The sequence below is a fragment of the Saccopteryx bilineata genome, chromosome 5, assembly GCF_036850765.1.
Source record: "Saccopteryx bilineata isolate mSacBil1 chromosome 5, mSacBil1_pri_phased_curated, whole genome shotgun sequence".
Taxonomy (NCBI): Eukaryota; Metazoa; Chordata; class Mammalia; order Chiroptera; family Emballonuridae; genus Saccopteryx; species Saccopteryx bilineata.
This window is the reverse complement of record NC_089494.1, coordinates 47,131,253-47,158,148: the sequence shown is the minus strand read 5'-3', so window position 1 is coordinate 47,158,148 and position 26,896 is coordinate 47,131,253. Positions and strand designations below refer to the sequence as shown.

The following is a 26,896-nucleotide window of genomic DNA, read 5'->3' as shown; positions in this document are numbered from 1 at the left end:
TTCATAAATAAGCCAGTATATATAATACTTCATAGGAGACATTTGCTGCTCTGTCTTTTAAACAAATGGTGAACAAAGAATACCATAACACCTTACTTTTTACTGTTGGAAATGAAATAGATCTAATACGTTCAAAGGAATTCCACAAAAACAAAAACCATTGACATGAGAAAAGCGTGCATTTAATTCGATGCTTTGCAGAAATACATGACTAAAGTGGTGTGCATGGCTTGTCCTTTGGGATGGTCCCAGATGTTTATTTTTAAATAAAAAATAAAAACGGAGCCAACAAAATGCAATAAGGAAAAAAAAATCCTTGAGACACAAGGGGACCCACATGTTCTGATCTAGGAAACATGCAGGTATTACAAAACATTCCAGATACAGTATGACAGATGAACAGTGGAAAAGGCCCTGAAACAATGCTCCCTCTTTCAGAAATGGGCAAGTCTAACAGTTATGCTTTCACAAATGGTATTGATGAAACCATCTTTATTTTGAAAGAATTTTATAGAACGAATTTTAGCACCATTATTAAAGGAAAAATAATAATACATTTTAGCCCTGCCTATCTCCAGTTTTTGAATAACAACAGAAGCATAGCACCTTTTAGTATCTAAAATATAAACAGGAATAGTAAGTCCATCCCAGCTTCTAGAGATGAGGTAGCTCATGCTAAGAAATGTTGGGTCATTTTTCCTATGAGAGTTCAATGGCCAAATGTTCTATTTCCAATTATCACATTTGATTAGAGTCAGCTCCACTCTAAATCTTTTTCTTCATTATAGGCTTCAGGATGATGAGATTGCACATGAGTAAGACTCTCAACTTTGGGTCCTGGACATATGTGTATAAAGCTGTAGGTGTAAATTTTTTGCATTCCATATCTTCTTAAACAAGAAAGTACAAATATAATCAATGGTATACTCATGTTAACCTCTATCTATATTAATAGACTGAGTCAAGAGGGAAAGATACCTTTGAATTTGAATGAAAAGAGTCTAAATTTACCACCCTTTATAAAATCTATGATCACTTTGTTTTCAAGAATTTCCACTGAATATATATTATTTTAAAATTCCATTTAAAACAGTGAGAAACTATTTTTTTTAAGATTCTCCTTAAAGAGTCTTTATGATAGTTATGCAATATCAAGACATGCATGAGGGTTTCAATCACAAGGATAAACATTTTGATTTCATTTTTAATTGATAATCTGGGTATGAGAGGGCACAAAAAGATACTACTTTCTGTTTTTGAATTTGCAGCCAAGTGGAACAAACATGTGTTGTGGTTTTACATACCCCACTCTTTAAGCTACCTGTCAGGAAGAAGAATTTTCTCATAAATACTAAGCAACTTTGTCATTACATTGAAATAAATTGAAGAAAACAAAGGTTTATTTATTTATTCAATCAGTTTACTTTTTTTTTTAAAGGTGGTCATTGTCATTGGTCATCTTAAACCTAAACTGCTGTATTGAAAAATATTTTAAATCAATTGAAACTTGAGGACTGTAAGTAAAATAAATATTCTGAAGGATAAGGAGGCCAGGCACTTCAGACCATATATACAGTGCTGACGAAGAATCAGCCATTATTTCAAGAGTCTCAGGATCAGCTTCAAACAGTCAAAGTTCTTGTGAATGGTGGTGGTCATTGATAGTGAAGGTGTTACTCATTGTTGATGTATCTCGGCTTGCTTTACACAAAACAAACTGGCCCGATTTCGATGCCAAACTCTTGATCTGTGCCGCCAACATCCACAGGAGCAAGATCTATGATGGGCAAGCGTGCCACATTCTGTGTTCTATATTCAAAGATAGTCTTGCCCACATTTCCATTTCGTTTCTAGAATTAAATTGTGCAATGGGTTAATAAATTATTCCAGAGATGTTAGAAACTTCTGAGCAATTTTTTTATAATGTAAATGCTATGGTTTTTAGAGCACTACTTAAAACACCACTCACAGAGTGAGGTCCTAGCAAGACTGGCAGGCATTACTTTCATGCTTTAAGTTGAGGAAATGCCCTTTGCTTCCTTGCAACTTCTCAAATGGGCACTGACAACATAAATTATAAAATCCTTTTTGGTTTTTTAATTCATCATTAAATATTTTCCCTTTTTATATCTAGATATGCAAGTGGGGAGACATACAAATAGTTAAAAATAAAAAAAAAATACCAGAAACTGGGTAGCATATACAAATAATGAAATATATATATGATGTCTCAGATTGATTATATATTTTTAGAATTAAGACATTTTAAACATGAAACTGAGATTAAATAATTTGCAGAAGAACCAAAGTGAGTTTGCATAAAAGCTAGATCAGATCACAAAGATATAGTCTTCCTTACTGCTTTGTATTAATGCTTGCACCATGCCTCATGTACTAACACACATTCAAGTTTACCCTAAAAAAAAAACTGGGGGTGGTGGCAGTGGGTAAACAGGGCCAAAAAAATGGGTTGCAAAATGGTTTGACTTTGGGTAATGAGCAATATACATACAGATCATGTGTCATAGAAACATATACTTGAAATCTATATGATCCTATTAAGCAACGTCAACCCGTTAAATTTAATAATAATGAAAAAAGAAAGAAAGAAAGACAGAAAGAAAGACAGAAAAAGAAAGAAAGAAAGAAAGAAAGAAAGAGAGAGAGAGAGAGAGAGAAAGAAAGAAAGAAAGAAAGAAAGAAAGAAAGAAAGAAAGAAAGAGAAAGAAAGAAAGAAAGAAAGAAAGAAAGAAAGAGGGAGGGAGGGAGGGAGGGAGGGAGGGAGGGAGGAAGGAAGGAAGGAAGGAAGGAAGGAAGGAAGGAAGGAAGGAAGGAAGGAAGGAAGGAAGGAAGGAAGGAAGGAAGGAAAAGGAAGAAAAACTATAGACAAATTGTTGTGCCCTATACAGGGTAAAATTGTCCCCACCTCTGGTGCCATAACAGTGTTTTAAACAAAAATATTTTTTGCCTTTAATCATATCAATACAGATCAAAACTACTTACTGAGCAAGTATCTTGAAGAACTATGTATCTGAATCTAATGTTTCCTTCTGCTTTGATGTCTAAGTCATTTGACCCTTTGAGAACCACAGCTTTCTTGAGGTTCTTAGCTTGATCATCCATGTATCCAACACTGTTTTTACAAACATAAGTAATGTTCTGGGAGGCTTCTTTTGATAAAAGCCGCAAGAAGGTCATTTGAGTAATGGCTGCATTAGGTGACTGGTGGTCTCCATAAGCAAACTAGAAAAACAAAAAAGAGTCTTTGTTATATGCAACACTGACAGATTTCACAGTACTCTATGTGTGTGCATGCGTATGTTGATTTCAGATAAATCAATTTTGAAGAGTATTACTTTTATTATTTTATATAATAGTATATTCTACTTATAAAAATTTAAAATTTTTTATAAATATTCACAAGTAAGACTTCTGTCCTTATTACCCCAAACAAGAGGTGAAGGCACCAATGATAAATTATACTCATCAGAGAAAGTTTATGTATTTTTAAATGTTTCTCCATTCCTTTTTAAAAAATATTAAATATTATTTTTAGGAGTTATATATTTGAGCATTGGCTTGGATATTTAATTATATATCAAAAATAATTCATTGCTTTTATTGCTAATTTTAATCAAAATTAGGACTTGACTATTTGTATAAAATCCTTTTTAATCCAACTGTTATATACTTGTAAGAAATATGAATTATAAGTTTTCTATTAGCTAACAAAAATAAATGATCAAAACTAATTTTCTATAGGCCCTTTCTTATTCATCTTCTACTTTGAGCTTTATTTCCAGTGCTCATTTTGAACTTTTAACATAATATGAAATTAACTAAATTGCACTTCAATTGGGTATATTTAGATTAAAAGTGTTTCTGCTCATTAAATAATGGTAGATTGTGGTATGTCTTACTTACACACATAATATGCTCACATTATGTTTATTATGAACACGAATTCTGAGGAGAGATCAGGAGCAGAGGTGAGAGGGAAATTTCAGAGTTATGTTGCTAGAAATATTCAGAATAAAATACTCATATTGAGATAGAAATTGGCAGGCTGGTGGAGAATCTTAATACTGGGCCATAAAAGAAACACAGAAAAGACCAGACTAAGAAAAATACTAATAGAATTCTTATAATTATAAAAATGTGTGTTTAACCAATACTACACAGTTTATAAAGTGATTTAATTATATAAGTACAAGTATAGTAATTACCTAATATTTGTATCTTACCATGTACTAGATACTATAGTAAGCACATTATATTCACACAAAGACTATGAGATAAATAGTATCACCTGTACTTTAAAATGAATAAAACTGAAGGTCTGAAAAATTAAGCGACTTTCTATTGTCCCAAAGTCAGTAAGAGATCCAGGTAGCAATCACATAGGTCTCCTGACGCTAAACACAATTTTTGTCTTTCAATAGTAGCAAGATCCCAGCAAGTACACTCCACAGTCAGTGTGACATGCATTAAAGGAACTAATAACATAAATAATCACCTTTCTACATTCCATAAATGGAAAAACTATCGTTCAAAATTTACATTAATTTAACTCCTAGTAAAACTTAGTTTATGCAGTGGTATTATAGTTGCAACTAATGTGAATATATGACTTTAAAATTAACATGATAAAATAAACCTGGTCAAGAAATAATAGCATCGTCTGAAATAAATAGTATGGTATAATAAATAGTGAAAAGCAAAAAGCATAATTTCAAGGAAGCATATTAAATTACCTGAGATCCTCTATTCATATCAAGACCATACCAAACAGGCTTATGGTCAGGAGATTTGCTGGTCCACCAGGTTTTACGTGGTACACTGGATGGATTGGCTGAAATGCATGTTTCTCCTGTTTCCATGTTGCAGTAAACTTTGATTGCATCTTCAATAGATCCTTGGTTAGGATCAATCCAGTATTCACCTATTTTCCAGAATAAAAATATTTGCTAAATAAAGTAAATTTCAAATGTGATGATGAGTCCCTAAAAGAATTAATAGAGGGTTTGAAAATGTGAACCCATTGATTAAGGACTCTTATGAGAGAGTATCCCAGTTAAGGCGATATTCTGCAGTGAAGGAAAATGTAACTGTCACACATCTGATTTCTTTCTACAAGCACTCTTCCAAGGCACTTCGCCAAATCAAGACTCAAAACATGCATTTACAGGAAATATCATTATCTGCATATTATAGATGAGGAAATGATACCAAAAAGAGATAATCCACAGTGATTGACTTTGCCCAAATGGATGCATTCCCATATAATTTATACAGTCAATATTTTAAAGCAAATTATAATTGCAACATAATAAAATAATGTATTGTCAAAACTATGAATAAAGTAAAAATGTGAACTGCACCACAACTAGAATGTTATCAATTATCTCACTGGCCTTATTTAAAATTCATCTCATAGATAAGAGATACTTAAAATAGGCTATACCAAGTTATGCTTGGTGCTGGACATGTCAAATAAATACACAAATAAGTATAGTATATTTGTGCATATATGTATAATTTATACATGTATATATATATATAATATGCATGATAAACCACATTTAAATAAAATGAAGGAAGTGGGATATAAGGTGTAGAGCTGAGAAGCAAACTGCCTAGTCTTCCAAGATAATTTTATCTATCCCTGTCAATGTTATGTCAAAGTTAGCTGAACCTCTTAAGCATTTTATATCTTATTCCTATAGTTTATCTTCTCCAGGTCTTATTAGATTAATCAAAATGATAGAAAAATGCAAACTTTAGGCAAGGGTTATGCAACTAGGACAGGAAGACGAATTCTAAAATACTTGAGAACATCACTATAACATAACCCTGTCAGCAGAGATTCCTAAAGTGATATTCATAGAACATTAAACTACCCAAGTGGAATTTTGTATTCAAATAGGTTTGGGAAATAAAATAAACTTCACTCTACTCTTGATGACCCCACGGTATATGTTAGCATATTAAATCCCTGAGAAGTCATGTAGGTAAATTAATGTTAACCTTGCTTAAGCAAGTATTTTCCACATTGTATCACCACAAACTTGTCAATATTTTAAGACTTCTGGGTGGAAATAGAAACACCATGATGAATTTAGATTAGTAATAAGATATGTCTGCTATTATAGTACTGATGATCTTACCCCATAATTTTTCATGTCATTGTGTGTCCTCACACTAAACCACAAACTCTGTGACATGTTTACAATTTTTCTTCTGTGTTTATCACTTAATAGTTTGGAATGCAGTCAATAAAATACTTTTGGAATGCAGTTGAGAATAACACAATCAGAAATGACCAACGCTGTTCAAACGGGCAGCCATCCACTCACCGCTCTGCTTTGCGGAATGGCAAAGCTTTAAGTCATCACAAGTTCGGGCAGGATGCTTTTTAGAGCCATCAGGGCTGCGCATGGTTTCAATCTGACTACTGAGTGACTTCAGGGTAGCATGAACCCCAGGGTCAGTTTTATTTTTGTCATCAGGGGCCGCCTCATCTTCAGTAAACTCTGGAAGTGGATCTGGCATGTTCTCATCATAGTGCCCCATGATATCTCCAAGAGCAGCTGTAAGGTGACCGGGGGGACCGGGAGGGCCAGGTGGGCCAGGCTCACCAGGAGGACCCTAATTTTTAAAAACAGAAATACATTAACGTATTTTTTGTGTTTGTTTTAATACTGGACAAAAGGCACTGATGGGACTTGGTGCAGAAGGAGTTACAATGCACACCTCAACTTCCAACTTGACGGTCCTGAGAGATCTGTGACTCATGCCCTTTTTTAACTAGATGGTTCTCACTTACCAACCCGTAACATTCTGAGGATGAGAAGTGACTCATAACTGTTTTTCAGGTAACGTATCTGCAAGTCAGTATCTGAGATACATAAATATCAAGAGCACAAAATATTTGCTCTGGTGTTTACCTTCAAGATACATTATATTTTATGTTAAAAATATATAGATATGTACATTTATTTCCAAATGATTTTGGGCAAGGTACAACTAAAAGGTCTTAAAAGGATTTATGGACAGAAGCTGAGAGGGGAAATGAAAAGGCGTTATGGGTCCTAGTTTTGTAAGACTCATGTCAATACCAAGGAACTACCCACAAGACAATGTCCCTCTATTTCTAAATATAGGGGAAAGCACTGAAAGTTTCATCTGCATAAATTAATGTGGAGATCAAAACTATCTGTACTAAACAAAATTGAAGAATGTTCTCTTTAGCCTTTTTATTAACAAAGATAAAGAGTTCTCTAAATTTTTTTTTGTCAATAAAACCATTGGAGTTAAGCCTGATCTGCAGTGGCACAGTGGGTAAAGTGTCGACCTGGAATGCTGAGATTGCCAGTTTGAAACCCGGAGCTTCCCTGGTCATATGGGAGTTTATGCTTTCTCCTCCTCCCCCCTTCTCTCTCTCTCCCTCTCTGTCTCTCTCTCTCCCTCTCCCTTCTCTCTAAAATGAATAAAATAAAATCTAAAATAAATAAATTTAATAAAAACACATTGGAGTTAAAGGGGAGATGAACACAAAAAGTGGCAGAGGCTTGAAACTGGGTCTTCTTTACTACTTCCCTTTTGCATTTTCCCAAGGAAGAACTCAGCAACTTGATAGAATCAGTCGACACCGGAAATGATGCATGGTCCACATCTCATGTGGGGAGCCCTGGCAGGCAGACGGCTGGACTTCTAATAGTCGCTCTGCCACTTTTTCTATGGATTTGGATAAGTTGCTTCAATCTTGAGTGCCAGCATTTCCTCACCTCCAGAGACTGTTAAATTGGCTGAGGTGTTTTTTTGTTTGTTTGTTTTTTTTTAAGTCACATCATGATTTCAAGCATTCCTTTTAGGGAGAGAGATTTTTCTTTTCTATCAAGAACCACTGAATCTCAAAATAAAGTCAATCAAGGGCCATGTGAGTCAGAGGTATTCCAATTCTATAGCTGTTTTCCATTCATGGAGAAATAAATAGGAAGTATTCCTCTTGACCATTGGAAATATAAGGTTTTTTGATTCATATAATAAATAATAAGTATTTGGTTTAATGGTATTGTCATTAAAGGGCAGGGACAAAATAAAGAGAGAAAGGTAAAAAAAAGGCCAAAGAGGAAGAAACAGGAGAGGAAAGCATAAACTCATATGTACACATGGACACATAAACACGACTATGTGACAGACATATGCAGGTGAAAAGAGGATGCTTTCCCAAAGATCTGAGAAGTCAGTCTAATACAATTTAGCTTTACATAACCCTCAGGTGAATACTATTGGAATAGTTTAATAAAAAGTTTTAATTGAAATCCTTTCTGAATGTCATTTTCAAATTAAAAAACTTTAATTTTATACTCCTCTTTTATAGCTTTTTCATGAATGACTATATTCATCAAACCTCACATTTAGTATATCACATTTTTAAGTAAAGCAACATTTTCATAAGTTCCATTTTAAATACAATCATAACTTGCTAGTTGCTCTCATTGGTTTCATGTGAAATCCAAGCCCAGATAGCTTAGATTTTGATTTTCCATACTCTAAATAATCTATATTAAAAATATTTGAAGTAGTTACTTAAACAGACAAGCTCCTCTGTGACTTTTAGGTTTGGTTTCAGAGTTCCTTCCATTTTTTTGCCTATTATGCTGCACAGATATTCCTTTGCTAGAATCCAAGCTACGAGAACCAACAGAGTTATTTGCATGCAAACCCCTGCGATTTTACCTCAGGTCCTGCTTCTCCAACGCTGCCCCGCACACCAGGAGGCCCTATAGGTCCAAGTGGGCCAGAGTTTCCTTCTTTACCAGAAGGACCAACTGGGCCTGGAGGGCCCTGCAATGAACAAAAACTGTATTTCAGATTCTGTAAGAAAATTTTTGCAATGCCTTTCTCAAATCAAAGAACTATTTTCTTTATGGAGCTATCACAATGATTTCTCAGATTCAGATTCCTAATGACTAATAAATGAAGTCCCAGCACATTCTAACCTTTACTATTTCATCACATATAGGTTATCATCCATGCATGGTAAAAGAGAAGTAACAGTTAAAAACTTTAATGGACTAGTCATCTACTTTTTTGATTAGTAGGGGCAGTTTCATCAAATCTCATGTATTGTAAACTTTTTTTTTTTTTTTTTTTTTTTTTAATAAATTTTTATTAATGGTAATGGGATGACATTAATAAATCAGAGTACATATATTCAAAGAAAACATGTCTAGGTTATTTTGTCATCAAATTATGTTGCAAACCCCTCGCCCAAAGTCAGGTTGATGTATTGTAAACTTAATCATAAATTCAAACAACTAGGAGTAAGACAATGTCAGAAGTGGAAGATTTGATAACAGTGTAAGTTAAATTTGTGTGCTTATACAAATCTCATCATATCCTCATAACTTTAATACTACTGTTCTAAAATTTATGTATGATTTGTTTATACTATATTTATGTATAGCAGAAATTCTTATGATTTTCCTAAATAATTATGTCTCTCAATTGTCTTATGACATTAATGACCTATTAGAGGCAGTATTAATACTAACGTCAAGTTTCTAAAAGCTTCAAATGTGGTTTCATTTTATGACTTGCTTCCGAGTCAGCAAAATACTTCTGGGGAAGTATCACAATCTTTTAAAGAAAAAAATACATCCAACTTCAGAACATACAGCTTCTGTTTCCACTTCATTAGAATTTCTATCATATCATCTCAAAGAGAGTTAAATGAAACTTCAATGAACAGAGTAAGAAAATGAACCAACCATAAGAAAGAGATTTTAATGTGAGGTCATGATTGAATATGTCATTAGGATATTCCTACTTAAAGGTAATTGCTCAATGATTTGTCTCAGATGTTTGCTGCCTGCTTCAGAAAACTGGGGAAATTCTAGCTTTGATCCATAAAAATGATGCTTAAGCTCCAGTGGTAGATCACCAAAAGCATTATTATTGAATCTGCAACTTGTCAGGTTTTTACTTACTCTTGGACCAAATGGTCCAGGAATTCCAGGACTGCCTTGTTCACCATTTGGACCCTAAGTAGAAAAAATTTTTCAAATGTTACCAAAATATTTACATCCTACATTTTGCCAGTCTCGGATATTTAAAATGTGCTGTCATTCATAGTAGCTGCAGAAACTACTTTCATAAAGCCATCAATCTTTACAATGTCTTCATGAGTTGACCAATACTAAAGACAACTGTAGGAGTAATGGTGCATATATCTTTTTATTTTATTTCTTTCCTACAAAATTACTGTTTATATATGGATAATTATATTGAACATGTGGTTAATTAGTTATTCATTAAGAGAGTCTTTGAAATGAAAGCAAGAAATAAAAAGTCCACTTATTTTATAGACAAATGTTAATGTCAGGATACTTGTGTATTTTAACATGGAAGGCAAATAATACTTAAAGAAATCACTTACAGGAGGTCCAGGAAGACCTTGAAGACCAGTGAAGCCCCTGTGACCTTTCTGACCTCGGTCACCTCGGTCTCCATGATCTCCTTTGTCACCACGAGGTCCTTGGGGTCCCTAGAGATAGGGTTATGACAGATATTGCCTGTTTAGATTATGATTTACTATAATTTAACCTTTTACAATTGCATTTGCTATAATTTTGAATACTGTATTATATATGAACTAACATATTTCCTAAATGGAATTAGATTTAGGAATTTTTACCTATCTTTCTCAAGGAATAAAGGTGAGCATTAAAACATAACATAAATAATAATGCTTTTCTAAAGATTTAGTTTTTTAATGTTTATTCCATATTTATACTAGAATGAGGTATTTTTAAGTTTAGTCTCACCTATGTGAAACAGTTTCAAAGACTATTTTTCACGTACTTGGCTGATACCATTATATAAAAATATTGCCACCATAAATAGATTATTTTAAATCAAAACATGTGGCCCTGGCCGGTTGGCTCAGCGGTAGAGCGTCGGCCTAGCGTGCGGAGGACCTGGGTTCGATTCCCGGCCAGGGCACATAGGAGAAGCGCCCATTTGCTTCTCCACCCCTCTGCCGCGCCTTCCTCTCTGTCTCTCTCTTCCCCTCCCGCAGCCAAGGCTCCATTGGAGCGGAGATGGCCCGGGCGCTGGGGATGGCTCTGTGGCCTCTGCCCCAGGCTCTAGAGTGGCTCTGGTCCCAACATGGCGACACCCAGGAGGGTCGCAACATGGCGACGCCCAGAATGGGCAGAGCATCGCCCCCTGGTGGGCAGAGCGTCGCCCCCTGGTGGGCGTGCCGGGTGTATCCCGGTCGGGCGCATGCGGGAGTCTGTCTGACTGTCTCTCCCCGTTTCCAGCTTCAGAAAAATGCAAAAAAAATAAAAATAAAAATAAAAAAATAAATCAAAACATGTGTTCTTATTTACTTAATAATAGATCATAATTTTAAGTCTATAATTGATCTTCATAAATATAGATTTTGATTTATATAATGGGTATAAAAGGAACATAAGAGACTGCAGGTAGAGATGATTCATTCATGGTAAGACATCTATAATAATCATAACCTAAAAGTACTACAAATAGAAAAAAGAACTGAACATGAGCAGTGTGGTTCAGTTGAAAATACAGTGCTTTAAAAATATATCAAGAGCTTTTAAACCCATTATCTTATGTAATTTTTAGAAAATCTCAGAAAGAAGGGCACTATTATTTCTATTATTTTAGGAGAAAACTGGGACTCTAAAATAGTTCACTGATTAATTGGAAGAATCCATGGTTAAATCCAGAGGAGCTATGTTAAAATTGTAAAAACAAATATGACGTCCTGGGTACTATTTTAAATTAATATTTTTCTCTAAAGCTTGAGAATTTAGCAATTTTTATTTATAAATCTTAGTACTTTTGGGGGGTGTTTTATGTAAGACACACATTTTTAAAGAGAAACAGAGAACTTACAGGTAAACCACGCTTTCCAGCTCGACCAGGTGGTCCTATAGGACCCCGTGAACCCTAGAAGAAATTTCCACAAATATGGGTATATAAAAAATGCATATACTATGCAGATATAGAATTCAAAAATATATAATGTAGTTGAATATTTATGTTTATGTGTTATCTATACTTTTATGGCTAATTAATTAAAATTAGGCTAATGTCCCTATGTATAAGAATTTGTTCACTGTAACTCCAATAACACTTCTTTAATCAATTTTATTAATTGACTTAATTGAATGATCTCCTCAGTTGATTATGGTGAGACATTATTTGCTTAAATTTAACATGACTTCCTATAAATCACAAAATTTGGAGGTGATGAAAGTCAAAGCATCAGAATTTTTGAATCCCTATTAGAAATCAAATGTTTTCTTCTAATACACAAAATTAACTCATAATTAATTGTTTATCATTCTTTGTTTATAGTCCTTAATCAAGGACGCATATAGATGAATGCATGCACGCATATAAGTAGCTCATACCAGGGGTCCCCAAACTTTTTACACAGGGGGCCAGTTCACTATCCCTCAGACCGTTGGAGGGCCGGACTATAAAAAAAACTATGAACAAATCCCTAAGCACACTGCACATACCTTATTTTAAAGTAAAAAAACAAAACAGGAATAAATCCAATATTTAAAATAAAGAACAAGTAAATTTAAATCAACAAACTGACCAGTATTTCAATGGGAACTATGCTCCTCTCACTGACCACCAATGAAAGAGGTGCCCCTTCCGGAAGTGGGGCGGGGGCCGGATAAATGGCCTCAGGGGGCCGCATGTGGCCCGCGGGGCCGTAGTTTGGGGACCCCTGGCTCATACTGTAGAACAGTGATGTTTACAACTGTCAGTGTGAAACTGACTCTCCTTACCGGGTCGCCTCTTTGCCCTGCATCTCCTGGAGCACCAACAGGACCCGGAGTTCCAGGAGCACCCTGAGAGCCCGGCAGGCCGGCAGGCCCGGGGTCTCCACGATCACCCTGAGAAGAATAACCATGATATTATTCCTTAACATCTCTTCTAAAACAATGGTATTCTATATGTCCACGATAGTCACGATTAAACAGTACTTTCTAAAAAAAACTTTATTATTTCATTTATAATTTACTTAACTAGTTTATTTATCTACTATAAATCAAACTGAAAAAAGTAAGATTATTTCTCCCCAATTTCAGACCTCATTGCTTTCCTTATTCTTGCCCTGTTACTCCCATAATCAAGATTGCTGGAGTATAGAAGTGATCACCTCCAGAATCTAGCATGTTTTTTTAGACCAGCGGTCTGCATACTGTACTCGGGATAAACAAAGACTTACCAAAGAGTTGTGAAAACAGAACATTTAGAGCAAACCACTTTCCAGATTTTCAACTCTGTATGTGTTCTTTGAGAAAATTGATTTGGAGCAACCTTCCCCACTCTTAAATATTACTCTTCTCCCCTAGTATGATACAAAAGGGAACATCACACTGTCTGTAATCTTATTGTGGTGCTATGCCGCAAGGAGTAAAGACCTCTGATACCAAGCTAAGGGCCTTTTCTAGAATGCAGTTTACTTGAGAATAAAGTGAAGAAGTATTTGAAAAAAGGTTGCTCCTTGTTTTAGGCCTGTGAGCCAATCATGACAAGGCTGCAAATCTTACTTGTCTAGTTAAGAAATCAAAAGTTAGATGATTGTTATATGAACATAGATTAACATAATTAGTGAGTCAGACCATTTTTTCTTACAGAAATCATCTTACTTGACTGGTTAGTTTGGCAACCAGGATAAACTTGGGCAATTAGATTAGGGAACACACGTAACACACTAAAAAAAGCTAAATTAGCAATTCTAAGACTTTTAAAAGAAACATACTGAAAGCACATATACATTTAGAAAATACCAAGAATGACTTCCTTTGCAACTATTTAAATTTATGATTAAAATGTGATGGAAACTTAACATTTACATAGAGGTTCATAGATATTCAAAATTATATCAGGGTATATACATCAGCTAAATCTTTGAAAACTAATGCACTAAACAATATATACTGACGAAAGGAAAAACCCAGGTGCCAAGAAAATTTCATTAGTTGGCTTTATAGTAGATGGGGGAGTAACCTATGATTCCTCAAAACTCTTTCTCCTTCTTCTTTTGAATACTTGCTATGTAGTTTATTATTTAAGAAAATATTTTTCATACTAGGTAATTTAAATATGAGATTTAAAACACAAATTTCCAATAGTATAAGTATTAATCATATTTAGAGTATTTAAAAACTGAGGTTCAGAAAATGTGTTCAAGACCACATAGCTAGTAACTTCAGTAACCAAGATTCCAATCCAGGTCTGTTTGGTTTCATAGTCTGTTCTGTACGATGATGGGTTCTTAGAGTGAAAAGAGCCATTACAACATAATAGACATTGGAGCAGGGACTACTCTTGTCTTTCATGTACTGCTATATAGTCCAAAACAACTGTGTGATTGCTCACTGGGACTAGAGCTTCTGATAAAGTTAGGGTTATTTCCAGTTCAATACACATCTAATTTAAAACACATTCTGAAATATATAAAACACATGGTTTACTTCTTCATGGGGCATTCACTTAAGTAAGTGAATAGAGAAGTTTAGATGCCACACAGATCCCATACTTCTGTGAATGAGTCTTAAGTTTAGACCGCTTCTTAGGTATCCTCATCAAAATATGTTGCACCAGATATGAAAGAAATTGGCTTTCTTGTTCTTAATAAAAAATGTCATCTCACTTTGGTGTGTATTCAAATCTCATTTCATTCACAAGATCTATCATAATTATAATATTACAAAAAAGGTTGCTTCTATCAGAAAAACCAGGGCAGCTCTGAGGAAAAAAAGATAATTTTTACTCATTACCATTAAAAAGATTTCAAATTCACATTACTCCAGAGGTTTTAATCAATGAAATTGCCCTTACACGTTCTCCGACAGCACCATCCCGTCCTGGAGTACCATCATTACCAGCTGGACCCTATATAAAAATCACATTTAAAAATGCATTAACTGAGTAATAAAAAAAATTTTCATTTCAATTGCCAGAAAAATTATAGCATGTTTATACCTCCCTTCTATAAATTATAATTAGCATTTTTTGAAATCTCAGTAAAAGAAAAGCTTCTGTTATTTTTCTATTTTAATTGCATGTAAAATTAATATATTCTTACTTAATATAAATTCATTTCTATTTTTATTCCAAAAAAGAAAAACATTTCTCAAATTCTTTGTAATAAGTATACAATAATTACCTTCTGGATATTTTGTTTTGTTTGTTTTACCAGTGAATAATTTTTTTCACTTTTACTTCTAAGGGGTATCCAGAAAATATATATAGTCTTGAAATAACTGTGCTTAGATATATCAAATTACTTTTTAAATATATATAGTCTTCTCTCCTTATTTTATTTTAATTTTTTTTCAGAATTATGTTTTTATCATTTGATGAAAAAATTGCTTTGAAAGGCACTGATTATTTCTTCCACAAAAAGGTGACATTAACTGTTTGGTGATTTGCTCATTACAGCACTAAATAGGGCAATTGCAACATACAATTTCTAAAATCTCCTTTTAAAAACTGATTTCCTCTCAAAAGAGCCTTGGGGAACACTATATCAATAATGTTACTTTTTAGTGATATTTAGGTAAAATTATCTCTACTTTGCCCTTTTTACAAGTTGTAATAGTTATCATTAATTCTATCTCTATAAAACCTGGCAATTATGACAGATATGCCATTAACAGAATGAAATAATAGCACAGGAAAAAGATGAATGAATATGTCTTTTCACATTCAAAACAATTTGGCAACAGCCTAAATGAATTAAAATACTTGGTTCCACACTAGATGAAAGCCAAAGGAAAGTACTGATCTTATTACCATTTCTTTACATCATCATTTTGTTAACTCTCTAGGGAAGTAGAGTACATCAAATAACATCACTAAAATATTTCCTCCAGGTAAAATGTACAGTCAATAAATTTTTAAACTTCCAAATCAATATCTAAATTACAAAAAAAAAAAATTGTCCCCATAACACCCAGATAACAAGAGTTACTGTCAGAGCACTCACTTCCGGTCCCGGCTCCCCCACAGGGCCGTTTGAGCCTGGGAGTCCCACAGGTCCAGGTGGCCCTTTATCTCCTGTTGCACCAGTTGCGCCTACTTTTCCTGGTGTGCCCTGAAATGAAGTATACAAATGTCAACTGGTTCTGAAGAGATTGAAGAATGCCAGTTCACATAAAGACTATGTTTATTTAAATGGCACCACAATCCCTCCTTCTGTAAAATAATTATCCAGTATCTCACAAGATCCACATCACTGTAATACTTTCTTAGAGACATGCCCACTTTTTATCACTCTCATCCAAGGTATCATAGGAACTAAAAAGCATCCTTTGTGGCCACAGCTGAGGTGTGCATTTTGGGTTCTAATTCGGTATACTGTGCTCGATTCTGGTTGCCCTTCTGAAACATGTATCGCTAGTAAGATATGCCCATTCTTCTTGCCTGCTCACTTTATCTCTGTGCTGGCACTTTTGTCTCCCTGTTTGGAAATTTTACTTCGAGATATTTATTAGCTCACATCTGATAAAAAATAAGACATCTTTTAACTCTGTATTTGCTGGTTTCAGATCTCTACACACATGTGCCCCAGCTCCAAGGTCCCAAGCAATATATTTCTCTGTCAACACTCCATAAAAAAACATCATTTATTTATTTTTCTCAAGCACATAATCTTAGTTTCTTCAAAGCTAATAGTGAGTCAAACTTTTATCCATACTCCATGCAAGGAATATGAGAGTCTCAGAACCCTGCAGGGAACAGAAGATTACTTTCGGTTTTTCTTTAAAGTTCACCCCACTTTCACCTCCAATATTACATTAGCTCAACACTCCGTCTTCTCTTTGATGGTTTATAAAAACTTACTCTCTGCACAGAGATATATAGATGTCTTTGTTATACATGTTTCTTTAAAAAGAGGCTGCTTACTCCCTGGGAGATTATCCCCCTTCTCTAGCTCCTTGGATATTTTTTAATATTTGAAGAAAGATTTAGTCTCCAAAAATTTTTATCCTTATTTCTATACTCATCTAGCTCCAAAGTTAAATAAATACACTTTTTTAAAAGACTTTATTTATTTATTTATTTTTATTATTTTATTTTATTTATTCATTTTTAGAGAGGAGAGAGAGAGACAGAGAGAGAAGGGGGGAGGAGCTGGAAGCATGAACTCCCATATGTGCCTTGATCAGGCAAGCCCAGGGTTTCGAACCGGCGACCTCAGCATTTCCAGGTTGATACTTTATCCACTGCACCACCACAGGTCAGGCTAAATACACTTTTAAAGACTCTGTTAGGTACTTAAGCAGAGAATTTGACATTAAAGTAAAAAATTTTTGAAGATACTCAAAATTTGTGTCTAAAAAAAGACTTTATATCTATTTAGCAAAAATAAAGAAAGAAATTACATCGCACCTAATGAAATTTGAAATATTGACTAAGGCAGCTACTCACGGCTGGTCCCGGCAGGCCAGGCATGCCCCGCTCGCCACGCTGTCCGGGCATGCCAACGATGCCTCGCTGCCCAGTAGTTCCTGCTGGGCCAGGGGGGCCATCGGGACCCTAATTTTGAGGTGAAACAGGAATTAGAAATTCTCCAGAGTAAAACTGTATGGCAAGAACTTAGCAATAGATCAAAGTTTTACAGGATTTGTTTTTGGGTTATTTTTTTTATTTTTTATTTTTGGACATAAGTTTTCTGATTCATAAGACCATGCTATATATAAGCAGTCATAATTTATAATCTACACAGAACCTCAAGCCTTATTTAGAAGTAAAAATAGCTTATCAGTTGAAAAACAACTTGAAGATTAATGTGAATATTGATGGAATAAAAGAGGTAATTCTTGAGCCAAATATTTCTTTTTCTAAAAAGACACATTTCAAAAAATAAAAAAAAAATATGATCATATGATTTATCTAAACACATTAATGTTTAAAGGTATTTGAATATTAAATAATATAATGTGCTTTATAAAAATTCTTCATACAGTGCAAATATATGAGTATTTTCTTGTTTAGATTTTGAATACCATATCTATTACCATTATGTTTTATATTTACACATACTTCTTTCTAAAGCAGAGAATTGCATATTAAAAACCTGTAGGGCATAAAGATTTATGAAAATGCCCAGGATAAGGTATAGTTTCTTTGTGACAGTAATTATCATGAATTTTTTTTTTTTTTTTTACCGAATATCTCGGTTAGAGGTGGTCTAGAAGAAATATGCCAAACTTACAGATTGCCCATCTTCTCCTGGGTCCCCTTTGTCTCCTGGGCCACCGGGGGGGCCAGCTGGTCCTCGATCTCCCACTCGCCCATGAGAGCCGGGGTCCCCACGAAGACCTGGAGGTCCCTCCTTCCCGGGTTCCCCTAAGGGTCCCGCAGGCCCAGGAGCTCCCTAGAATAACATGGAAAGAAACCCAGGAGGACAAAGTGAAAGCCACACCGGAGGAACTGATGCAATGGTCTCTGCCTCAGAGGCGGTTTCCCAAGCCTCACAGGCCCATTTTTTCTGTTAGATAATCAGTCATTCAGTAGGTTTAAACAAAAGTAAAGAAAACACAGCTGCAGAGTAATTAATTCCCCAGAAGAAAATCTAAATAATTTGCAGACAATTACTTTTAAGTTGTTTTTTAAAAGTGTGCGGAAATTAACTTTAATTTTTAAACTTTTTAAAGGCTTTGATCCAACAATAAATATATACATTTTATTGTGTCGGATCTAATCTTATAAAGAAAGAATAACATTTATTAAATAATGTTTCCGAGATGTTTTCTAACTAAAGGAAATTATTATTAACACAGAGCACCTAGTATTTAGTAACCATATGGAATGATAATCAAACATTAGGGCTAAAAAGGACTTGCAAACAAGCTCCTCCAAGAAACACTGATTGATTAAAGAAGCATTTATGTTGACAACATATCTTATCAGGATAGGAGTTTTTTAATATGGTAAAACAAATCATTAATGGGTTAAATTAAAGAATAAATAAGAATTATATATATGGACATCTACATAATATGTGTATATGTGTGTGCCTGGGTGTATTTTCATGTGCGTGTGTGAAATCCCTCCACTATCAGTAATTTGAATTACTGTATTGACTTACAACAGGGCCTGGTGGTCCAACTCTGCCGGCAGAACCAGGAAATCCTGTAGCACCCTAGAAATATAATATCATATAAACAATTTAAAAATAATTACATATGCTTTCTGGGATCTACTTTTTCACAAAGATACTTAAGTTTTACATTCTCTTCCTTGTTATGACATATATATATATATTAATATATATAATATATATATATTTGTATCCTACATTTTTGAGAGTGGACCTTGATTAATTGGTAGGAAAGATGCTATTTTTCTCTTTATACTCTCTATTAATCTTGAACATATACAAGTATGTTTCAGGCAAGGGATAAAATCACAATAATATTTTACATAACAGAATTATATTAAAGTGCTTCAACATTATTCATGACCTCTTCCATAGGTCATATATTATCTATAAATTCCATGTGAGGCAGCTGAATTTATAAGACCATGAAACTAATTTTATAAATTCCATGTGAGGCAGCTGAATTTATAAGACCATGAAACTAATTTTAGATGATTTCCATCATCTAAGTCAAATGTCCTTTCTCCTACAGAATAGTTATACACATGCCCTGGCCGGTTGGCTCAGTGGTAGAGCATCGGCCTGGCGTGCAGAAGTCCCGGGTTCGATTCCTGGCCAGGGCACACAGGAGAAGCACCCATCTGCTTCTCCACCCTCCCCCTCTCCTTCCTCTCTGTCTCTCTCTTCCCCTCCCACAGTCGAGGCTCCATTGGAGCATAGATGGCCCGGGCGCTGGGGATGGCTCTATGGCCTCTGCCTCAGGCACTGGAATGGCTCTGGTTGCAACGGAGCGATGCCAAGAGGGACAGAGCATCGCCCCCTGGTGGGAAGAACGTCGCCCCTGGTGGGCGTGCCGGGTGGATCCCGGTCGGGTGCATGCGGGAGTCTGTCTAACTGTCTCTCCCCATTCCAGCTTCAGAAAAATACAAAAAAAAAAAAAAAAAAAAAGAATAGTTATACACATAAAAAAAATGTTATTATAGATTCCGATTAACTTTAAAATATCCATGAAGCACTAGATATTCTGACTAACTGTGTATAATTCCCAGAGCTTCAAACCAACTTACAGGTGGACCCTGAGTTCCTCGACCACCTTTTAGTCCAGGAACACCATTAGGACCCTAGACAGAAGAAACAAATAAAAGATTACTATAAGGAAAATGAACTAAACACAGGTCTAAGCATTGGGCACTGAACCCAAGTTGTTTTTGTTTTGTTATTAGCTTACATGAGGGCCCGGGGATCCTGCTAAACCTTGTGGTCCAGGAGAGCCCGCATCTCCCTTCTGTCCTGGCTCTCCTGGTTCCCCTTTCACGCCAGGCTGCCCATCAGGACCCTATATAAATTGTATGAATAAGCAATTGATTATAACACTTACAGACAAATTATTTCACAGTAATTATTAACACATAATTTAATCATCTATTAGTAAATGGTGCTTAGTGATTATCATCAGCATTACAGCATAGAAGAAAAAGACAACCCGACAAGATCTTTAAAGACAGTCTGAAAAATGTTACCCCACTATATTTTTATTATAACAAATAAGGATAGAATTTGAAATTGTGTAAACTCATCCATTTTTTGTGCTAGTTCATGAAAATATGCTGAAAATGAGAATACTGCCTCAAAAACTGTAAACTTTCCAGAATCTTTACTATACCTTTAAAATATATGGCAATGGTAATTAATTAAACTCATTCTCTAACAAGAGGAGTGTTCATTGTAAATAAGAGATATCTGAAAATTATACCTGTGGTCCAGCAAAACCAACAGCACCAGTTGGGCCATTTTCACCACGAGAACCCTAGGAGAAGACAAAGATTACTATATCTTAACACCTTATTATAACACAGGAATGGCATTTGAAAATATAATTATATAAATTTGAGTATCTTGAAATTACATATAAAAACTCAGACATATTACTTGGAGAGAACTCTTAAGCGTGATAGAGATAAGGGCCATAGAACAAAATTTCCAAGGTCTGACGTTTCAAAGAAGTCTCCTAATTATTTAGTTCATGTGCTGCTTACCTAGACTTATTAGATTGTATCAAAATAACACAACTGATACATTTTTAAGTTTAATGAGAAAAGGAAAAGCTGAAAACCAGAGAGGTACAAATAACCTAATCTAACGGGCATGGTTTTATTTAAATTTCAAAACGAAATGTCATAGTAAGACCATCAAAATGCTGTCACTTACAGGATTGCCACGGGAGCCAGGAGGGCCAACTAAACCTCGAGGACCGGGTTCACCCTAGAAAGCAAATTTTAGGTGGTTATTTTCAAAAAGAGTAGTGAAACATAATACAACTGTAGGATGTTGGGCACTGCATGTAAGGCACATAATGGGGTGAACTCTGAAATGATCTAGCCCAACTACCACATTTTATGAAAAACATCACAAGAAAACACCTATATCCAGACCTCATGACTCTGAGTCCACAAAATAACTTATGACATTACCTTTTCTCCAGTGGGGCCTGCAGGACCTGGGGGACCCAAAGGACCTGGAAGACCCTGTCAGTTGACAGAATATAGGATATTGAGAGAAAGAATACACATAAGTTCCATGTTTAAGCAAAAAAACAAAGAAGGGACTATTTAATTATAGTGTGGCTGCTTTCACAAAACATTACCTGTAATAAGTATATTCTCAAGATTTTTCTATCTACTCTAGAACAATTTCCACCAAATTTTCTCCACAAAATGTCTTAATCTCTTTCATCCAATTCACCTCATCATAAGTCTTCAAATATTAGTTCTAAATTAATACTATTCTTTACCAGTGTTTCCGTTTCTTAGCCTGTTTAATTTTGTTAATACATAGTTGAAATTTGAGGATAGACGGAAGAGATTTTTTTTCTTTTATATAGAATACTATATTTTTAAATTTAATACACTAGCAAAATATTACTCTCTTTATTTCAGGAAAAAGTGAAGTTGTGCTAACGCACTCAGTTTTCTCCATTATCTTGAGATAAAAAGAAGTGTCACTGCCCAGCTCCACTGAGAGGATGGGGTCTTTTGCACAGAGCACAGGGAAGTGACCACATGGGGATACAAACTGCCCGTGGTCTTCTCTCCACGTGATCACTATTTCAACTCCCACACTGTATTGCAGGTTTTTCTAAAACAAGTTTTCTCTCTGATATTTCTGTATTGCTTCTTCAAATGCAGCTTCTTCAAATTAATTTGTAACTTAATTTCTATATGTATTATTAAAGAAGTTTAAGGAATAAAAATGACTTTTCAATTTTATATTTTGGATCAGAACATGAGAAAACTATAATATTAAATTCTCTGGATCTATAATGGAACAATATTCCTCCAGTAATTTACCTAATATACTTCCTTAGAGGATTTAATGAAATATAAAGATTACATTTACAGACTTTTTTCCATACAGCAAAAACATGTTACTCATTTTACTTCTTCCCTTAAAAAAAATTACCTTCACTAAAAATAAAGCAGTCATTGCTAAAGTCTTGATCCTATTGCATTGCATTCTTGAAGTGGTTTATAAAAACAATAAATATGCCTTTCAGATTCCCCCTTATAATAAAATGTCAATCTGTCACTCCTTCAAATAGCACTGCACCACTTTCTATGCACTGCAAATTATTCATGACATAAAACACAAAAAGTGTTCTAGATTTACTTAGACCATTTTTGAAATATTACATTAAATACTAGATTTAATTAAAAGACAGGAAACATTTTCTGTCCGTAACTTGCTAAAATAAGTGATTAGCTTTTCAGAGAAAGAAAAAAGGGATAATTACCACTGAAGCTAAAACTTTTCTATATGTTTTCTAATCAGAAGCTATTATAACCCATAATCAGTGGCACATTATGCAGAATCAATATATCAACAGTGGCTTAATGTGATGCCTTTTTGGATGTACAGCTGCTATTGCCAGAACATAGCCAACAGCAAACCATGGTATACTGAAACAAGAGTTATCTACCAAACATCAAAACTTATTCCAGGAAATGGTGAATGTCTGAGTGACTACAATTACCTGCTTTACATGAAAGTAATCCATGTCTGAAGATAGATTTTTCAATCTGACTGTCTGGTTTCCTTAGAATTGCAAGTGCATTCTATTTTTGATGATATAGAACTTATTAAATATCAATTTCTGAGTTGACATGAAACAATGCCTTGGGTTCACAATCCTCTTTTACATTTCACTTATTCAGCCTCTTTATTGATGAAAGCATTAATGATGAGTCATCATGCAGTTTTCTCACACCTAACATCCAGTATATTGGAAAACATTTTTCAGAACTTTGACTACTCTACAAAATTCTTCTTGCCTGAACTGGAATAAGGTCTAGAATAGCTCATTAGCTCAGCGTTTTAATAAAAATAAACACTGCATATGAAATAAAAAGATGATAGAGAAAGATAAAAAGGGCCTCATCACTTAAAGCAGTGATCTGTCACAGATCTCTCGACAATGACTACTTTTTGGCTGTCCTAACTCAAGGTAAGCAAAATAAGTATCCATGGTTGATCAATATCAAATCTCAGATTTTATCATTTGACAAATCCTGACCACCATAGAAACATTACAAACTTTATTTTGGAAAGTTCAGGCCAATTCATATGATGATGACCATGCTGATTCCCAGGCCTGCAGGAAGAGAAATGATTGTACTTACTCTTGCTCCATCATTTCCAGCTGTACCTTCAGAACCTTTCTCTCCTATGCCACCCTGGGAAAACACAAAACCCCATTTACTCATTGTGTTGTCTTTTCCCCACACTTTCACAGAAGCTTCAAAGCAGAAATTTATCTGTTATATGCATAGCTCTATCCCGTTGAGCCTAGCAATGCCTGGCACTGTATGTTTTCTCAGTAAACACATATGAAAAAATGAATGAATGACTTGTGACTCAGGATGGTAGATGTAAAAGTCTTCCCAGGAAATAATCATAAAAAAACCAGACTTACTCTGTCACCCTTGGGGCCAGGAGTTCCTGCAATCCCTCTTTCTCCTGGCATACCTTGAAGACCTGGTGGGCCTGTATCTCCAGGTGTCCCAGTTGGTCCTGGGTTGCCCTAAAATGAACCAATAGTGAGATCACCTAAATATTCAAATTGAATCACATGAAATTACAATTTGGATGGGTCAAAGATAGTAGAATCTCAGAGATTTTATATGATTTAACCTAGAATATACAGCCTCTAGTTTACCAAAAAAAAAAAAAAAAATCAGATCTGCCATTTTGATTGTTGGTTTGTGTTTTCAACATTTCTCTTTAGGAAAATTAATTACTGTTTCAAATAAAAATAATAGAGTTCCTATTTTTTGGGGGGGAGTGCTGACATCATGGGGTTGTACTAAAGGAAGATGATATAACATTTAGAGAGTATTTCATTCTCTCTGTAATAAATCTATGATATTAAGCTGATTTTCAAGCTCATTCAGTGATTAAATTGAAGCAGATCTTATGCAATCACTCAGGACCTTGAAGATGATAAGAATCTAATGTGGCATAATCATGAAAAATTCTACTTCAAATGTTTGCACTAAAATTGGCTAAATTGTCTTCTACCAGTGTTAAAATGGCACCCCAAAAAATTGCATTGATTTTTTACTTATTATGTATTGGATTTTTCAATTTCTTTTTTTATTATTTTATTTAGAAAATTAAATTTAACAGGATGACATTGATCCATAAGAATACCTAGGTTTCAGGTAAACATTTCTACAGCGTTTGAACTGTTGATTATAATATATGCCCATCACCCAAAGTTAAATCATTTTCTGTCAACTTATATTTGTCCCTCTTTACACCTTTACCCCCAACCCATCCACCCACGTCCTCTTTCACCTGGTAACCACTTCACTTTTATCTATGTCCATGAGTCTCAGTTTTATATCTCACCTCCCTGTGAAATCATACAGTTCTTAGCTTTTTCTGATATATGTATTTCACTCAATATAATCTAATGTTCTCAAGATCCATCCATGTTGTCATAAATGGCACTAGGTCATCATTTCTTATGGCTGAATAGTATTCCATTGTATATATGTATCACATCTTCTTTATTCAATTCTTTGTTGAGGGACATTTTGGTTGTTGCCATGTCTTGGTAACAGTGAATTAATGCTGTGATATCTATGGGGGTGCATGTGTCTTTAAGTACCAATGTTTTTGAGTTTTGGGGGTAGATACTCAATAGAGGGATTGCTGGATCATGTGGTAGTTCTGTTCTTAGTGTTTTGAGGAACCACCATACTTTCTTCCATAATGGTTGTACTAATTTACATTCCCACCAGCAGTGAATGAGGGTTCCTTTTTCTCCACAGCCTCTCCAACACTTGTAATTACCTGTCTTATTGATAATAGCCAATCTAACAGGTGTGATGTGGTTTCTTATTGTAGTTTTGATTTGCATTTCTTGAATCACTAGTGAAGATGAGTACCTTTTCATATAATGGGGTCCTCAGGTTACGACACAATTCTGTTCCTATGAGAGTGACATAACCTAAATTTTTGTGTAAGTCAAAACACACCCTAGCCTAAGTCACATACTTATCCTAACACAGTTGTAAAATCATAATCTAGAACATAAAAACACAACTAAGCCACAAGAAAGGAAAAAGACATAAATATACTGTACTGTACACTGTATTATAATAACAAAAAAAATGAAAAAATGAGTAAGCTGAAACACTCACGTCTCAATTTTTTTAATTTTTTATGAGATTGAGCATCATAAACTCGAAATGTTGTATGTTGAAACTGTTGTAACCTGAGGGACCCCTGTATCTGTTTGGCCATTAGTATGTCCTCGTAGAAGAAGAATCTGTTCAGGTCCTCTCCCCATTTTTTAATTAGATTGTTTGCTTGTTTTTTGCTGAGCTTGGTAAGTTCTTTGTATACTTTGGATATTAACTCCCTTATTAGATCTGTTGTTTGCAAATACCATCTCCCATTTACTTGGCTGCTTATTTGTTCTGTTGGTTTCTTTTGCTGAGCAGAAGCTTTTTAGTTTGATATAATCCCATCCATTTATTTTTGCTTTTACTTCCCTTCACTTTGGAGTCAAATTCATAAATTGTTTTCTCCAACCGAGACCTTGAGTTTAGTACCTATGTTTTCTTCTACATAATTTATTGTTTCAGATCTTATACTTAGGTCTTTGATCCATTGTGAATTATTTTTTGTGCAGGAGGACAAACTGTAGTCAAGTTTTATTCTTTTGCATGTCGCTAATTTTACCAGCACCATTTATTGAAGAGGCTTTCTTTTCTGCATTGTGTGTTTTTGACTCTTTTGTCAAAGATTATTGGTCCATATATATGGTTTTATTTCTGGGCTCTCGTTTTTGTTCCATTGGTTGTATGTCTGGTTTTTCTGCTGACACCATGCTGTTTTGATAATCATGGCTCTATACTATAATTTGAAGTCAGGTAGTGTCATACCTCTGGCTTCATTCTTTTTCCTCAGAATTGCTTTGGCTTTTCAGTGTTATTTTATGGTTCCATACAAACCTGGTGATTTTTTGTTCTATTTCTTTTAAAAAATGACATAAGGTGTTTGATGGGTATTGCATTAAATTTGTATATTGCTTTGGGTAATACAGCCCTTTTAACTATGTTGATTCTTCCAATCTATGAACATGAAATATTTTTCCATTTCATTGTGTCTTTTTCAATTTCTTTCAATAAAATGTTGTAGTTTTCAGTATATAGG

General features: G+C 34.6%; 1 protein-coding gene across 1 annotated transcript in view; it reads right to left on the bottom strand.

Moving 5' to 3' along the window:
- Positions 1-160: 160 nt before the first annotated feature.
- The window catches only part of COL5A2 (collagen type V alpha 2 chain), a 163,943-nt gene continuing 137,207 nt past the window's right edge, over positions 161-26,896 (bottom strand). Inside the window, exons 34-54 of the mRNA XM_066279121.1 lie at positions 24,144-24,251; positions 23,851-23,904; positions 21,646-21,699; positions 21,383-21,436; positions 20,928-20,981; positions 20,403-20,510; positions 20,242-20,295; positions 19,163-19,216; positions 18,287-18,448; positions 17,500-17,607; positions 16,055-16,162; positions 14,905-14,958; positions 12,843-12,950; positions 11,932-11,985; positions 10,445-10,552; positions 9,996-10,049; positions 8,743-8,850; positions 6,357-6,648; positions 4,755-4,942; positions 3,004-3,243; positions 161-1,850 (exon numbers count right to left, since the gene is read on the bottom strand). Coding sequence (XP_066135218.1) covers positions 1,704-1,850; positions 3,004-3,243; positions 4,755-4,942; positions 6,357-6,648; positions 8,743-8,850; positions 9,996-10,049; positions 10,445-10,552; positions 11,932-11,985; positions 12,843-12,950; positions 14,905-14,958; positions 16,055-16,162; positions 17,500-17,607; positions 18,287-18,448; positions 19,163-19,216; positions 20,242-20,295; positions 20,403-20,510; positions 20,928-20,981; positions 21,383-21,436; positions 21,646-21,699; positions 23,851-23,904; positions 24,144-24,251 — 2,271 coding nt within the window. The 3' untranslated portion in view covers positions 161-1,703. The remainder of the gene's footprint in view (positions 1,851-3,003; positions 3,244-4,754; positions 4,943-6,356; positions 6,649-8,742; positions 8,851-9,995; positions 10,050-10,444; positions 10,553-11,931; positions 11,986-12,842; positions 12,951-14,904; positions 14,959-16,054; positions 16,163-17,499; positions 17,608-18,286; positions 18,449-19,162; positions 19,217-20,241; positions 20,296-20,402; positions 20,511-20,927; positions 20,982-21,382; positions 21,437-21,645; positions 21,700-23,850; positions 23,905-24,143; positions 24,252-26,896) is intronic.